The sequence below is a fragment of the Paroedura picta genome, chromosome 2 (genome assembly GCF_049243985.1).
Source record: "Paroedura picta isolate Pp20150507F chromosome 2, Ppicta_v3.0, whole genome shotgun sequence".
Classification (NCBI taxonomy): Eukaryota; Metazoa; Chordata; class Lepidosauria; order Squamata; family Gekkonidae; genus Paroedura; species Paroedura picta.
This window is the reverse complement of record NC_135370.1, coordinates 28,452,194-28,468,857: the sequence shown is the minus strand read 5'-3', so window position 1 is coordinate 28,468,857 and position 16,664 is coordinate 28,452,194. Positions and strand designations below refer to the sequence as shown.

Genomic DNA, 16,664 nt, shown 5'->3' with positions numbered 1-16,664 from the left:
TTGCAACGTGTGGGTTTTTTTTTAAACCTTCCTTAAAGGGAAAGGGGCTGTTTGGGAACATGATAACGGCCGCCCATTGGCTTCTTGACGGCCAGGGGCGGGACACAGCTCGGCAATATCGCTTCCTGGCTAGCGATTTTTGCCAAGACCGGAAACCTGTGGGAAACGATAGAAACGCAACTGGATTCCACTACAAAGGCAGGTATGCATAACGATGAATTCCACTATTTAAAATGGCGATTTTTCGTTCCGCAACCAATTTGCAACATGGATCCCGGTGCGGAATGGCCCTCAAATCTGCAGCGCACGTGTACGCTGTGCCACTGTGCTGCTCACCTCCCTGCCGGCAGCGATACACACTTCAGAGCCCTGCTCACTCAGCCTCTGTCAGCCCTGCCTACAATCCCAGAATTCCCCAGCTTGTCAGAAGCTGTGTCCTGCACTTAAGGTACGATTTAATGGGGTTCCGGGGGGGCGGGGCTGGAATAAATGTAACATTTGGGGGGGATGTCAATAAATATAAGACCTACCCAAAAAGAAGCCCTAGTGCATTTTTTAAACCTAAAATTAATATAAAACCCTGTCTTATTTTCAGGGAAACACAGTAGATGTGTTTAAAGTGTTTAATAGTTGGAGGGTATAATTTTTCAACCCACACTTTTGATTCATGCCCCTGGATATCCTTCCAACCATACAATAACACACAAAATTCCAAAAAGACACAGCTGCTCTTTTTATGTATGATTTTTGTTCAGCATTAGCCAATCATATTGCAGAATACAGTTTCCCCGTATGACCTTAGCTAAGCAGAATTTAATAAAAGTCTTATAAAGAGAGACTTCCTAAGCTGTGCTGGTGGGCCTGGCAAAGATCGCTGCCAAGGAATTAGCCTTTTCCTGGCTATTCTCCTACCCTGCTTTCAGAAAGATTTGAGCTACTGGGTTTCCTTTGCTTCTTCCATCAATACTAGGATGCTTATGCAATGTTTTAAAGAAAGGATCAAAGGATACGCCTCTTTCTCAGGTAATTAAGCAGCAGTTCTCCAGGGTCAGCACACCTTTCAATAACCTGCAATAGAAATAAAAGAAGAAGTGAATCATAATACATCTTGCCAGAGAGTATTACCTGTGCTTTGGATAAGGGATGGGTTAATACCACAATGCTCCCATTGCTTTTGCTTCGGCTCCCATGTTCCTTTCTCAATCAAGTCATACAGACAAAGGAGAACCATCCCAAATCAGGAAGTATAGACATAAGTAATCTGTTAATAGAGAAGGATAAACAGAAGTGAACTTGGCTGGCAATAGCTATAAGCCGCTCATTGTCAGAAGAGCAGTATGTAGGAGGAAGACGTACGAAGAAAATACAATCCTGTTGAAACACTATGATAGCCGCTTGCTTTGAAAGAAGAAGAGTCGGGTGTTATGCCCGGCTTTTCATTGCCCGAAGGAGTCTCAAAGCAGCTTAAAATTGCCTTCTCTTCCTCTCCCCGCAGGTAGGTGAGACTGGGAGAAACTGCTCTGCAAGAACAGCTTGTAACAGGACTGTGACTAGCCCAAGGTCACCCAGCTGGCTGCATGTGGAGGGGCAGGACTGTCACTCTTAACCATGGCAGCAAGGAGCAGGATCCCACTGAAGCCAAATGAACTACTATAAAATGAGAGCTCAGTAGCACCTTTAAGACCAACAAAGGTTTATTCAAGGCGTGAGCTTTCGAGTGCAAGCACCCTTCGTCAGACTATGATCTTTTTACAGGGCCAAGCAGCCAATGGGGAGGCGCGCAAAGTGCCTTCCTATTGGCCCCTCACCAGGACAGACCAAAATTCCATTCACCCAGCCCAGTCTGGCTGCCAGTCTGCTCCTGACCACCAAAGGGAGAGGAGCTCAGTAGGGCTGCCAAGGGGGATGAGAACAGAGGCTGCGCCAGCCCTTTTCGCCCCAAGGCTGCCCTAACTGCCATGTCCAACTGTGAATTGCCTCAGAACCCTGACAGAGCTGGCAGGAGGCTGCAGAGTGCTCCCCCTCCCCCCCTGCAAAGGAGCCTCTGACAGGCCCTGACTGAGGGGAGGAGGCCTTTCCAAGAGCAATGCAAGGGAGACTGAGGGCCTTCCTTTTGAGGGGGGAGGACTTTCCCCTTCTGCCAAACAGTTGCCTGACAGGGAGGCCACAGAAAAGCCCCTTCTCACTTAAAATACTGCTCTGGCCTGGGGTTAGACACAGCCAAGCCATGTGTCTTTCATCTTTGCAACTCTCTGCAGATTTGAGGCCACTGCACAGCGTTATTCTGCAGAGGAAGCTGGCTCTTTTGTCTCCTGTTTCATCTGCACAACAACCCTGTGCACTAGGCCTCAAGTCTTTCAATTCAACAACAACCTGTGTGGGAAGCCTTAAATGTTTCTCCTCTACCACAACCCTGTCCAAAGTAGCCCTTTCTGCCTGGGGAGCTGATCTTTATACTCTGCTGGTGAGCTGTAATTCCAGGAGCTCTCCAGGCCACACCTGTAGGTTGGCTACCCCTGGGTTGGAAATATTCCTGGAGGTTTGGAGGTGGGACTTCAAAATCGTACAATGCCTCAGAGTCCAGCCTTCAAATGAGCCATTTTTGCCTGCAGTTGGGAGGGAGTGGTGCAGGAGTGTCCCTCCTGGCCTATGGGTTATGGCCAGCTCTTATCAGCAACTATTTGTATTCTGGGGCGCAGACAGGCAGACCAGCATCAGTCATGTGAGTCTGGAAAGTGCAGGAAGATCTAAATAAATATTTACAGCCTGAAACTAAATAGAGAACAAGTAAATGTCTGGAGACACATCGTAACTGAAATAGTAACTGGCAAATAACCTTGGCATGGCAAATAAAAAAACAGTATTAAAAACCTTACTAAGGTCAAGACTGCTGTGCACAGACAGTCTTCCTCTTGCCAGCTTCCCTGTGAGACTTGCTACCCCACCTCCCTCATGGGGAGTCTGCTATGGGGAGAGAAGGGGAAGACGATTGGAAAATGCTTTGAGACACCTGAGGCCTGCTGCGTCACTGAAGCCCATTCCCAGTTCTCTCAGATCTCTCACAACCCTACATACCTCACAGGTTGACTATTGTGGAGAGACAAATGTAAAAGGTGTTTGTAAACCGCTTTGAGACTCCTTTGGGTAGTAAGCAATAGGGTACGAAAATCCGTTCTTCTAAGGAGCAACCATGAAAGAAGCATGTGGGCATATAACATTTTACCAACAGTGCAAATATGGGAGACAGAAGGAACAGGGTGGACACCTGTGTACTGTGACTACCCTATGTGTATTAGGGCAGAGGGGCATTTCGGTGAATGTGGCCTAATTCACACAAGAAGGGAAATGACGCAGAACTGGGGGGAATTGGTTGTCATGTAATCTTCCCCTAAGAAGAGTCTCCAGTCTGATTTTCCCTTCACATATCTGAGGACATGGCTCTGGAAAGCTCATCTGTAACCACTATGCCACAATTCCCAAAGTTCAGTCCTCTCCCACAATCAACGAACATTCCACACCACAGGTTCTTGACACCCATATCTCCACACCCATGGCCTCATTTGCCACCATGCCACCACAACCTCCCACACAACACACATGACAACCCCATGCCCTTACAGACTGGACAACTCCTCCACTTCCTCTTCCCACTTATGGTTACAAAACTTTCTAGTGGAAAATGACATGCGAAAACATCCAGTGGCTACTGGAAATTCATTCAGATTTAATCAATTTGGAAGGTCCCTTTTAAAAGCTTCCAGGGAGGGCGGTATATAAATATAATCTTTAAACCGCGCCTGCGGAGCTGATTAAATAAAAGGGTTACGGCTGTTGGGGAGGAGTTATAAATATGACCCGCGCCGTACAACATGGCCGCCTGCCGCCACGCCGCGCAACATGGCTGCCTGCCGACCACGCCCACTCGCCAAGACACCCGAACTACGCCGTCCCCGCTGCCAGCGCGCCCTCAGGAGCCGCAAGGTAAGACCCAGCCTCAACCCCAGCCCCGCAGAAGCCTACCGGAGTTGGGATGGGGGGACCAAAATTCTTCTCCAGCCCCATCCATGCCGCGGCCTGCCTCTCACAGCCGCTCCACGCCATCCCCGCCCATGCTGAAGCCTTTCACTGTCGGCGGGGGCGGGGGAGCCATCTAACGCCCATTTTATTACAGTATAAAATGGGCTTTTAATCTAGTAAATAAAATAAATAAATAAGAGATGATCCCCACAAATATATCACTTGTCGTCCTCATGATCCTTCCACTTTTTAAAATGGTAGCATACCAATAAATAAATACATCCTTTACCTTCTTTCCATTCACAAAAAATATGAGCTCATCTGATTGTGGGGAGCCAGCCATTCTGCCTAGCAGCCCCCCTGCACGAAAGCGGCCAAAGCTGATGTCAAGCACCAGCAAGGCAGTTGCTTTCACCAGTTGCTTCCAGCGCCAGAGTCGTTCTTGTGATTTCCAGAATGAAGATAAAAATGAGACCTGGAGGGAGGAGCCAGGATGCAATCAGCAAAAAAAAACTGCCACTAAATCGGTGCAGTATTTCCACTTAAAACATGTGGAACTGATCTGGAAGAGCTTAAGCCCGTACCGATGGTGCTGAAAGTCCTACCTCCAAGATATTCAACACTTAACATTCATATGGCAAATTCACAGTCCCCTCTCCTGTCACCCAAGCCTCCCATGGCTGGTCATTTTTCCAACCCTCCTCCCAAACGTTCGTATTTCCTGCCCAGTCCCTGGCCAGCCTTCTGGTTCTTCCGTCTCATAATCTGACCTTTGGGGGGGCAAAGATCTACTTTTACAGGCTCAAAAATGATGGTGCTACTGGTATCTTTGTCATTTCTATACGCCCTGAAGAGGGGGGGGGACCAGTGGATGTTGTTGTTCAAGCAAATGCCTCAAGCAAATGGTGGCTGACCCCAGCTGGGGTTATGATTGATGAGTGTATTGGTTATTTAAAGGTTATTTATGAAACTTATGGAACTATGCAATTATTAATAATCTGATATAAACCTCTCCAAGCCAGCATGTTGGGAGGAGTGGTCATATAAATCTAATAAAAATAAATTTCTTTTGGGGATCCAGCTTGGTATAGTGGTTAAGAGCAGTGGCCTCTAATTTGGAGAATCAGGTTTGATTTGGTGCTCTTCCACATGCAGCCAGCTGGGTGACCTTGGGCTTGTCACAGCCCTGATAGTGCTGTTCTGACCGAGCAGTCCTGTCAAAGCTCTCTCAAGACCATTTCCACACTGGATGCTTCACACCAGGCTGCATGCTGGAGTTTGAGCCAGGGCAGGTTGCCACACCTCCCACCCAGGGGAGTATTTGGCCCAGTGTACCTCATCTGCCCCAGATTTGTGCTCTCACACAGAGTCAGAGCAGCAAAGTTCCCAGTGCAGAAACGGTCTCAGCCTCATCTATCTCACAGAGTCTCTGTTATGAGGAGAGGAAGGGAAGGTGATTGTAAGGCACTTTGAGACTCCTTTAGGCAGTGAAAAGCAAGATACAAAAACCTCTTCCTCTGTCATCTATTAAATCCTGCACTGGCACTGTTAGCTCTGCAACCCTTGTTTTTAGTAGAGAAGCCAGCTTCCAGATGGGACCTTGGGATTCTCCAGAATTATATCTCCAGACTACAAATATCAGTTCCCCTGGAGAAAAGGGATGCTTTGGAGGGTGGTCTCCCTGGCATTGTACCCCACTGAGGTCCCTCTCCTCTCCAGGCTCCATTCCCAAATCTCCAGGAATTTCCCAACCTGGATCTGGCAACCCTATCCCCCCCACCCCCTCTGCTGGCCAGCAGGACCTGACACCTCTAGTTTCCAATTACATGTTAAATAACTTGTAGGCAGTTGCAAATAAAAGAAAGAATAACCATTGAAATTTAGTATGTCTTTCATGAAGCTAGCTTATGAAATAAGACACCCAGGTATGTTTGTTGCTATTGAAGTAGAACGGAACCTTTTATTGAACATCTACCTAAACCTGCAAATCTGGTGATCACATAACATCCATATGTTTGGTAAGCCTACAAAGGCTTTCCAGAATTTGAAGTAGGAAATTTGGCTTGCAAACAGACCAGTTGATCTCCGCACATTCTCCTATGACATTTCTATCCCACACTTCATCCCAGAAGTCAAGAGTGATGCCAATGGTTCTCTGGTTCCTTCACAACACCCAGTAAAATATGTTCAAATGAGAATATTGTCAGTGGTGTTGGCAGAGTTTAAATATGTGAGAAAGTGGAGCACCAGGCTACTTAAATGTGGCATGGCGCCTGGCCCTCATGGTCTCCCACCAGAAATCTTCCAAATATTTGCCAACTACTGGGCGCCTCTCTTTGCTTCTCTCTTCATCAAAATAAATTCCAGTGGAACCATCCCTGCCTCCTGGAGAGAAGCGGTTGTCAAACCGATTTTCAAAAGAGGCGACCCAAACCGCTTAGCCAACTACAGACCGATTAACCTCCTCTCTAATCCTGGAAAAATCTATGCCAGCTATCGCAGATTCAGATTAGTGGAGTGGTCAGCTACTAAAGTGGGGCCAAAACAGATCGGTTTTATAATGAGGAAGTCCACTCTTGATTATGCCCTAACTCTCTACCCCCTTGCAGCAAAATACACTTGAACCAAAAAGGGCGAGCTCTACGCCACCATTCTCAACCTTCAAACTGCTTTTGATTCCATCCCAAGAACTCAATTATGGAAAAAAATATTAGATATGGGAATCTGCCTTTTACATCTCATTTACATTTCTGCTGAATCCGCGGTGACAGGGATAGGAAGCTTTCTGACAGAACATCTGCCAACAAAGGCATTAAACAGGGCTGCATTTTAGCCCCACATCTATTCAACCTATATGTATCTGATCTGGCTGAAAACTTTACGGGAATCCACTGCCATGCTCCAAGGCTGGGAAGCTCTCCAGTCCCCCTCCTTTTGTATGTGGATGATGCGGTCCTCCTTTCCTGTACTCAGGTTGGCCTAAAAGTTCTTCTTCAAATTTTCTCAAGCTATTGTGATCAAAAACAATCAAGATTAACTTCACCAAATCTAAAATAGTCGTATTTTCCAAATCCACCAAGTGGAAAATAAACAAACATTACATCGAGCAAGTGCACCACTTTAAATACTTAGGAGTCCATTTTCAATGGTCCCTACATTGGAAGCAAATGTCAATCTGCACAAATATCAAGACAAATGCAATAGTCAGGTTCTACTTTTCCAAGAAAGATCAAAACCTTCCAGCTGCTATTAAAATTTAAAATTAAAATTAAAAACCATGCTAATTCTGAAACTTTTATATGGCCTACCAATATGGTGTACAGACCTAGACCTCACTATGGGGGTAGAGAGCTGCAATTTTCCTTTCTTCACCAACTATTGGGTCTTCCCAAATGCATCTCTGCCTATACAATATACTTGGAGATCAGCATCATCCAACTGGCTTCTCTAGCCTGGCTTCGCAACTTTAAATACTGACTTTGCCTGAACTTTAGAGGCCAAGCAGGGAGCCTAGTCTACCTTATGTCATCTGATAATTTTCTATCGTTCTGGTTCATGAAGATAAACAACAAACTAAAGTTTATAGGCCTTGTGCTTTTGGAAAACCTTGAAGAGAAACAAGCTTATAATATCAGGAAACGAATCTTGGATATTGGTTATCAGAACACTGCTGCTGGAGCACGCAGAACATGCTCTCCTATCTTTTTAAAAAATCTATCCCCTGTCAAGGAGGATCCCGGAGTATTTTACATCTTTAAAATCGTCCTCCTTGAAACGATTTTTTTATGCTTGCGAGACTAAACCACCTATCAATGGCAGTGACCAAAGGTCGCTACATTAAAATTCTGTAAGCCAACAGATTCCGTATGTGCTCGTTGAAGAAACCCAAGTCGGTGGAACACGTTCATCTCTTTTGTGAGCAGCACAACCATCTTAGAGAATGTTCCATAAATCCTCTCATGAGGGAGAATAAGATACACGATCCCTCAACAATAGTGCACTTTCTCTTAGTGGATCAAAACTCTCAAGTAACTGAAGCTATTGCAAAATTCCTCCATAGGATTTTCTTCAAACTAATGGGGAATTGAAATACCTTATTTTTTTAACATAAATGCTTTTGTTATGGTTATGCCAATAAAGGTGCTTTGACTTTGACTTTGAGAATAGTTTTATATAGAAGTAAATTTTGTAAAGATAGAGGTGAGAAAAGAGTCTAACTATTCTGCTCTGTTCATTCTTCAGTTCATTCAAGATGCAAGCAGAGAGGGTGCTCAAAGGAGCAGGAAGTCATTGAGAACCGGTGTGCTTGTTTGGGGCCAGGGATCATCAGCCGGTTGGCGGTGGCGGAGTGTAATGCTCTTTTGGGGGTATAGGCGGAGAGACGGTCTCTCAGGTACACTGGGCCCAGACCGTGTATCTACATGATGGTAGACATTCAACTATATGTGCATTTTGTCTACTGAATGTCCTTGGGTTGTTTTGAGATATGCAGGAACAGGAACAGCTAGGTGGCAGTAATCCTATATAAGCACAAAAAATAACTAACCTCCTTTCATTGTGTGAATGAGGCAGGCTAGAACAAGAAAGTCCTTCCAATCCAATCATGTTATCCATCCTGTATTCTGAAGTAATCCCAAGGGTATTTTATTACAGTTCAAATTCCTCCTGTTATTTTCTAAAACCATGTGTGAAGAAATGTGCTGGGGGAAATGCTGAACATAAGTTTTTAAATGTTTTTCTTTTGGGGCAGAGAACAGGCAGGAGCGGGGTGGGGGAGAGGCAGTAAATCTGATAGCTTTCCAACTTCACCTTAGCCATCCTTTTAGAAATGCCAGGAGGTCTGGCAAAAGGCAGAGAGATGTTCAAGCCCTGCATCCAGAGGACGAGATCAGGAGGAATTAGGTGCTAGAAAGACTTCAGGAATAACCTCCTGGGATATTCTGGAAAAGTTTCTTTGACTGAGCCTGGCCTGGACAGTAGGAGAAGAAAATTATAGAACTCCTGGGATACACTATATAAAATGGGGAAATTTCTTTGCAGCTTTTATGGATGTAAAACTAACTTTTGATTGAAATACCCCAAAATAAGGGGGCTAGACAAGGTTGCTTATTGGCCCCTCTTTTTAGCTCCCCACTTGTTGCTCTACATCAGTGATCCCCAACCTTTCGGAGGCTGGGGACCGGCAGGGCCCACATAGTGGGCTGCGCCCGTGGGCCGTGCCCACGCGGACCACGCCCGCGCATCGGGCCGCGCCCGCACGGGCCGCGCCCCGCATCGAGCCGTGCCCGCACGGGCCGCACCTGCGCAAATGCGCGGCCCGGCTCTGATTCCCTCTCCCCGCCCTCCCGCAGTAAGAAGCTTTCCGGGCCGCAAGCTTGCGGCCTGGGAAGTTTTTTACTGCAGGGGGGGGCGGGGAGAGGGGGGCGGGGAGAGGGAGCCGCGGCCCGGCGCCATGGCCTTCGCGGCCCGGCACCGGGCCGTGGCCCGCAGGTTGGGGACCACTGTTCTACATAACAATGGCCAATTGCTGTAATATTGTTACATAGAATGGGGATAAGGGTTACGGTTAGGGTTAGGGCTAGAATCATAGAATCATAGAATCATAGAGTTGGAAGAGGCCATACAGGCCATCTAGTCCAACCCCTGCTCTACGCAGGATCAGCCCTAAGTATCCTAAAGCAATGGGGGGGGCAGGACTCAACGCGAGCAGGAGGGAAGCTCAGCTGACATTGCAGCAACATGAGTATGTCACTTTCCAACGTGAGCTGGAAGTGACATCATCAAACAATGCATTCTAGGAGTTTCCAAAATGGGCACAATAAAATCAGAGTCCAGTGGCACCTTTAAGACCAACAAAGATTTATTCAAGGCGTGAGCTTTCGAGTGCAAGCACCCTTTGTCAGCTTGCACTCGAAAGCTCACACCTTGATTAAATCTTTGTTGGTCTTAAAGGTGCTACTGGACTCTGATTTTATTGTGCTACTTCAGACCAACATGGCTACTCATTTGAATCTACAAAAATGGGCAGTAAGCCCCCCCTCCCTCGGAGCAATAGAAGGTTCCAGGGGGATGGGGGGGAATTTATAATGCTTTTTGGTTTTAAGCCTTAAGCCATTGTCAGTTATCACATGGGGGAATCATAAGTTTATTAATTTCAAATTGTAAGTTGCCAAGACCTGCTAGTATATGGATCCACATCCTGTAATTAAAAAGTTGGGCCTTGATTTACATTTATAAGTCAATTCTGTCTTGCTTCTTGGACTGTACTTTTAAAATCCAATATCAATAGTTCTTTGTTGATCTCCTGAATTGCTTTCGTTTGTTGTTCATTGAAGAAAAACCAAGCTGGTTTAGTCTCTGGTTGACCAACATTCTCCATGTACTTTGAAATGGATCATCTTTTAATCTGAGTGGGAGTTTAGATCTGTTGTTAAAGAGAATCTTAATTCTAAAGGCATCTAGCCAAGCTGCTGATTCCAATGAGGGAATTGCGAATTTTTGGTGGATGGCTATCTCAGATTCTCATTTTAATTATAATCTAGTTATTTCCCTCAAAAATCTTCAAAGAAATGAATCAATGCTCTCTGAGATGCCTTCTGTCCACACACCTGCTCCATAAAGTAATGTTTGATTTATTTTACCCAGAAAGTTTGTGTGGGTGTGGGATAATATTTTCCTCCTTCCACCAAGGAGGTGGCAGGTTACAGTGGATGAGCGATAGGGCTGTGAGTGTCCTGCATAGTGCAGGGGGTTGGACCAGATGACCCAGGAGGTCCCTTCCAACTCTATGACTCTATGGAAAAAATCATGTCAGAGCATTTAGGTATGGGTTTATTTTATTCAAAATGGATTGGAATTGATTTATCCAAGATAAATGTTGGGTATATAACGTACCCAAATATCTGAAGGCTGTTACTTCTTCAATACTGGCATTTGCCAATTTCCAGTCTTTTCCCTTCAGAATACAACCTCTTGTGAAGACTACAACTTTTGATTTATCAACATTTATTGTTAGGCCTCAGTCATACAATAATAACCACAACTCATCAACATACATTTCAGGCCTATTGCTGAATGGGATAATAATGCTGTGTCATCAGGATAAATTCAAATTTGCAGTTCTCAATTATTTAGGATATAAATTGCTTTAACTATATCATGTATGTATAAATTGATTAAATAGATAAGGGGATAGAACATAACTTTGTTGAACAAGGTTTCAGCACAGAGCAGCAAACTGGCTCTTGGTTATATTAGGCAACATGAAGTTGGATGAAACTCACGGAGCCTTTGGAAAATAAAATTAGTTTTTTGAAAAGTCAAGGTATGGAAAAAATGGGTAAGCAATTCAGTATTGAGAAAGCAGTTTATTTTTTACACTTAGAATGAAAGTCTCCTAAAATGGCTTGCAGTTAAGAAAAGCCAATACAAATTCCAATTAAATTTTTTTTAAAGTGCTTAGATGCCTAAAGCATCTAAGAAAAGTGTGTATCCAACCTTTGCTTGAAGACTGGCAGTGAGGGGGAGGCAGCCTATTCCTCTGCTGAACTATGAGTGTGAAGAAAAAAATTCTTGATATCTAGCCTATATCGTTGTACTTGTAGTTTAAACCCATTGACTTGCAGGCGGGCATTTTGTTCAGGAAGGAGACACACACACCATATCATTGGCAAAAACAGGCCACAGCTTTTATTAACCAAAACAAATTTCCCAACATTGTGTTGGCCAGCAAGGGGAGAGGGAGCCTGACCCTGGCCTTTCTGGCCTATCTAAACCCACACACCCCACAGCGGCCTGAAGACCCCGACCAGAATCCCCATGGATCTCCGGGGCTCCTTGCTGTGGGGTTTCTGACCCATAGAGGGGATGCTGGTGATGCCTCAGGAGTGCGCGCTTTCGGTGATGCCTCAATGGCGGCTTCCGGTGAGTCTCCAGCCGCATTTTACTTCACACTGTCCACGTTCCTTGCTCTGCGCCAGGCTCACCGCTCCACCATCTGGGACCATACCAGAACTGTCGTAGGCCATTTCTGCCGCAACGCCTCCAGATCACTCGGCACTCTCCGCTTCAAGTGAACTCGGCTTTCGGCAGGTAGGTCATGACCCCCAAGGTGTATCACCAGCGCGTCTGGAGGTCCTGACTTGGCAGCTGCAGCAGCAAACGTTCCCAGGAGGGCCGACCAGCGCATGCCTCTGTGTCCAGACCACTGGACAGAAATATCCTCTCCCAGGCCCAGGTTGGAGCCCCAACCAGAACTGGCTGCATAAGCGTGTGCCCAGTGGACGAAGCTGTGTCCCAGAACCAGCACTCGGCGTGTAGCTGGGCAGCTCCCTGAAACAAGCCACAGGGTAATGTTTTGCTGTGCCCGGCCTCACATACCCACGATATGCCCGGGACTTCCATCTCCCTAGCCCCATGACCTGCTCAGGGGATGCCCCCTCTGTGTAGGCCTGGGTGGCTGCCCCAATGCGAAAGGAATGCATTCCATACCACCCCGGGTCCTGCCGAACCCTCCTCGGCTAGCTTGCAAGATGGCCACCAACTGGAAACGCGAGAAGCAGGACCCATCTGCGTGGCTAAACCAATATCCCGGCACGGGAGGCCGTCTCGCCAAGGAGGCCTCCAGGCAGGCCACGGAGCACAGCCCGGTGCCTGCCCGCCTAGGTCCCCACAATCATGCCCCTCGACCCCTCTGGTCGGTCTCTGACCGTCGTATGCAAATCTGGGCACCCCACCTCCCCACTGCCATGTCTTCCCTCCCTGGGGAAGCCATCGAGGAGGGAGCCCTGGTCGGCACCAGGAACTCACTGGAGCGCAGTGCCCCAAAGTAAGCCAGTGCTTACACAGCTCTTTGGGAAACACGTCCGGGTAACGGCTGGCCTCCGGCGCCAGCTGGAAAGATTTTCCTTTCTGCAATCGGGAGAGGGCATCCGCCAGCTCATCCTGCACCCCAGCCACATGCTTAGCCTTAAACGAAATGTCATGCACTAGGCAATCAAGGACTCGGCGGCGAACCAGCCCCATAACTCTAGCAGAGGTTGAGCACTGCCTGTTGACCACTGCCACGACCGCCTGGTTGTCGCACCAAAATTGGACCTTTCTGTTGGAAAAAAGACCTTTCCACAATGCCACTGCTACCACTATTGGAAATAACTCCAGAAAGGTGAGGTCCCGCCTCACTTCTGGGCCCCAATGCTCTGGCCACTTTTCAGCACACCATCGGTTGTCAAAAAACACCCCAAAGCCCAGGCTGCCAGCCGCATCCGAATGCACCTGGAGTGCTTTGCCAAGTGCCAATGGGGACTGCAATATAGAAAGCCCGTTGTACTGTCGCAGGAAGACCTGCCACACCCTAAGATCCTCCTTTATGGCCCGTGTTACCCTGATATGGTGTCCGGGGCCCCGCATTCTGGCCGTGGACCTAGCTAGCCGAGCACAAAAGGCCCGGCTCGGAGCCACTACCCTGCAGGCGAAGTTGAGATGGCCCAACAGAGCCTGCACCTCCCTTAAAGTGCTCTTAGTCCTGCCCAGCATGTCCTCCAAGAGGCCCCTGAGTGCGCTCAGCTTATCATCCGGCAGCCGCGACGTGCCCGCCACAGAATCCAATTGGATCCCCAGAAAGGACAATGACGTAGCCGGGCCCTCTGTTTTTTTCTGGTGCCAATGGGACCCCTAGTTCGTGGGCAACTTCCTGGAAGACCTGCAGCCGGTCCTGACACTCCCCGCAAAAAGAAAATCATCTAGCTAATGGGTCGCGGCATGGAAACCCCCTTTTTCTTTAGTGGCCCATTCCAAGGATGTGCTGAACGCTTCAAATACAGTGCAAGCAATGGAGCACCCCATTGGCATCGCTTTATCGACGTACCAGCTCCCCTGGAATTTAAATCCTAGCAAACAAGAATCCCGTGGGTTCACTGGCAGCAGGCGAAATGCTGACTGAGCATTGTACTTCGCCATCAGTGCTCCCGGCCCACATGAGCGCACAATGGCCACCGCATGGTCGAATGAGGCGTACCTCACCGAACACAACTCCGGAGCTATGTGGTCGTTCACAGAGGACCCCCTTGGGTAGGACAGGTGGTGGATCAACCTGTATTGTCCCTCTGCCCGTTTTGGGACCACACCCAACAGCGAAATCCTCAGGTTCGGCATGGGGGGTGAACTCTAAGGGCCCGCTATCCTGCCTGCCCCCATTTCCGTCTCCAGTTTGCTCCTCACCACCTCAGGCATTTCCCGGGCAGACTTCAAGTTTTCACAGTCCGTTGCCACCCTTCCTCCCGTGTATGGGATGCTAAAACCCGTGGAAAACCCTTCCAGCAGGTATGCTGCCGCCCGCCGATGGGGATAAGTGGCTAGCATGCGCTCCAGAGCACTGACCCGTACAGGGGGTCGGGACGAGGCACAGCAGCTCAGCTGATGGTGTCTCAGGCGGATTTGCCGGTGGCTGAAGGCCCTCCTGAACCCGATCCCCCATCCTTCCGCAAGGAGGATCGGGCCCCTCGAAAGGGCTGCAGGGCACTACCCCCTTTCATGCATGACTGCCCTGTGTGTGCGCCCCCACACACCTCACAGATGTGGGCGTATTTGCACTGCTGGCGCTTACATTCCTTCCTGTTGTAATCCCAAACAGGCCAGGGGAAATCCTCTTTTCTGCAGGGCAGCCCGTCTATCTCTCTCCTTCCTCTGCCAGATGCTGGGACCAACCTTCACGATCCAAGAATCGTGATGCTTAAGATCCCAGCGGGCATCTGGATTCTATGAAGCTAGCTCCCTAAACTCTTTATCATAGTCCAGGGCAGCTTCCTCCCCCCCGAACTCACGGGCTTCCAAGGCATGACAGAGGTAGCGGGCCAAATGCCAGCCCCTCTCCGGATAGGCTGCCGCTATAAGTGCCATATATTCAGCAAACCCCGTTAGCCAGTTCCCAAAAGTTTTCTCGCATCTTGGGGCATCGTCCCGCTTCCTGTCCCTTTTCTTGCCTGTGTCCCCGCCTTTTCCTGTCTTTACGAAAGAAAAAAGCCATCTAGAGCCTTGTCCCTCAGTTTTTGTGGCAAATGAATGCCCGGAGGCGCATCGGTGTCCCGGTATTTCCCAGGAGGTTCCAAGAGGGAGCCGGTCACCCCCCCCCCCGGACTCCAACAATCTCTTTGCCTCTGCCCGCCTGCTGTGGAGCCAGGCTGGCAGCCCGGATATAAAGGCCCCCGTTAACCAATACTTGCCATCACTGTTAGCATCCCCACTGTCCTCCCCAGAAGAGGACTCCCCAGAGGAGTGAGTGCAACGCCTCCTGCACTGTCTCCTATGGCTGTCCTTTGTCCTTCGCCTGCTGCACCTCTCCCTGGATCTGCTAGCAGGCACAGGTGAACTGCTTAACCCCCAACTGCCCCCCCCAGTCTCCTCCGCCGACCTGCTAAGGCTGCTGGGCGAACTCTTTGCTCTGTGAGAGCCCGAGATTCGAGACATGGCTCTCGCATAGCCCTGCCAGAAGGTGGCCTGCTCCCCCCTGGGGGCATCAAGGCCTTGCAATAGGCTATCCACCCCCACACGATCCGGCGACTCCTGCTGGGCCCTTCCCCGGGGAGAGGCTCCTCGCTCCCGTGACTCAGGTGCCTCTTGCTGCTGGGGCCTGCTCCTGGACCGTGCCACCATGGAGGCCCCCTCCCCACCCCCCCTGCGCCGTGGGGGTCCACTGGCCTTGGTCCTGGATCGAGTTTGGGGCCCGCGGGAACCGTGGGGCCCTTGCCTTCGCACCCCTCGGGAAATGGACTGGCCCCCATGACGGGCGGTCCTGGCACCTCCTCCCTCAGGCTGCGTGCCTGTCCTTGCCCGCTGCCGCCCCCGTCGTGGCTCTCCTGAGGCCTCATGCCCCTGGCCGGCTTCCGCACTCCGCGGACCCCTTGCATCCCCAGCCCGGCCCCCAGGTACGGCTGCGGCCTACACGGCCCTGGCCCGCAGGGCACTAGCCCTGAGGCCGCCCCTCCTGCGCAGCTCTTCTCCCGAAGGGGAGGCACTGCTCATCTCCGGCCTCCGCTCCCCCCCCCTTTGGGGCCCATGCCTTTCCCCCCTCCCTCCCTCCCGAGATCCTGGGCGTGGCCTCGGCCCCTTTTCGGGACCACTTGCCGCCCTCGAGGCTCCCGGCCCGCGCTCGGCCTCCCTCGGTGCTCAGCAGCAGGAGCGAGCTTGTTGCTTGCTCTGCTGCCGGGGGGGAAAAGGCCAGGCTCCGAGCACGTGGCGCCTTTTAAGGCCCGTGCCTCCCACATGACACGGCTCCCTGAGCCGCGCACGCTGCCCCAATGCTCCTGGGAGCGTCCTCCTTCCCTCCCACCACGCCGCCGCGTCAATGGCAGCTTCCGGTGAGTCTCCAGCCGCATTTTACTTCACGTCCTTCCCTCTGCAGCCAACGAGAACAGCATCGTGCCCTCCTCCAAGTGACAACCTTTCAAATACTTAAAGAGGGCTATCATGTCCCTTCTCAACCTCCTTTTCTCCAGGCTGAACTTCCAGGAAGGGCGGGGCTATAGATATAAATATTAATTAATTAATTTACTTACTTACTTACTGCCCCAGAGTTCTAAAGCTGCCTGCAGGCTCAAAGAGGTTGGGGACCCTCCCTTACACCGAGTCACCCATCAAACCAGTCACCTGTG

At 49.5% G+C, this 16,664-nt stretch overlaps 1 protein-coding gene across 1 annotated transcript in view; it reads right to left on the bottom strand.

Annotated features, from left to right (window-relative positions):
- Positions 1-4,439, bottom strand: part of LOC143829132 (aldehyde oxidase 3-like) — an 81,592-nt gene extending 77,153 nt beyond the window's left edge. Inside the window, exons 1-2 of the mRNA XM_077319522.1 lie at positions 4,307-4,439; positions 1,011-1,068 (exon numbers count right to left, since the gene is read on the bottom strand). Coding sequence (XP_077175637.1) covers positions 1,011-1,068; positions 4,307-4,360 — 112 coding nt within the window. The 5' untranslated portion in view covers positions 4,361-4,439. The remainder of the gene's footprint in view (positions 1-1,010; positions 1,069-4,306) is intronic.
- Positions 4,440-16,664: the final 12,225 nt, after the last annotated feature.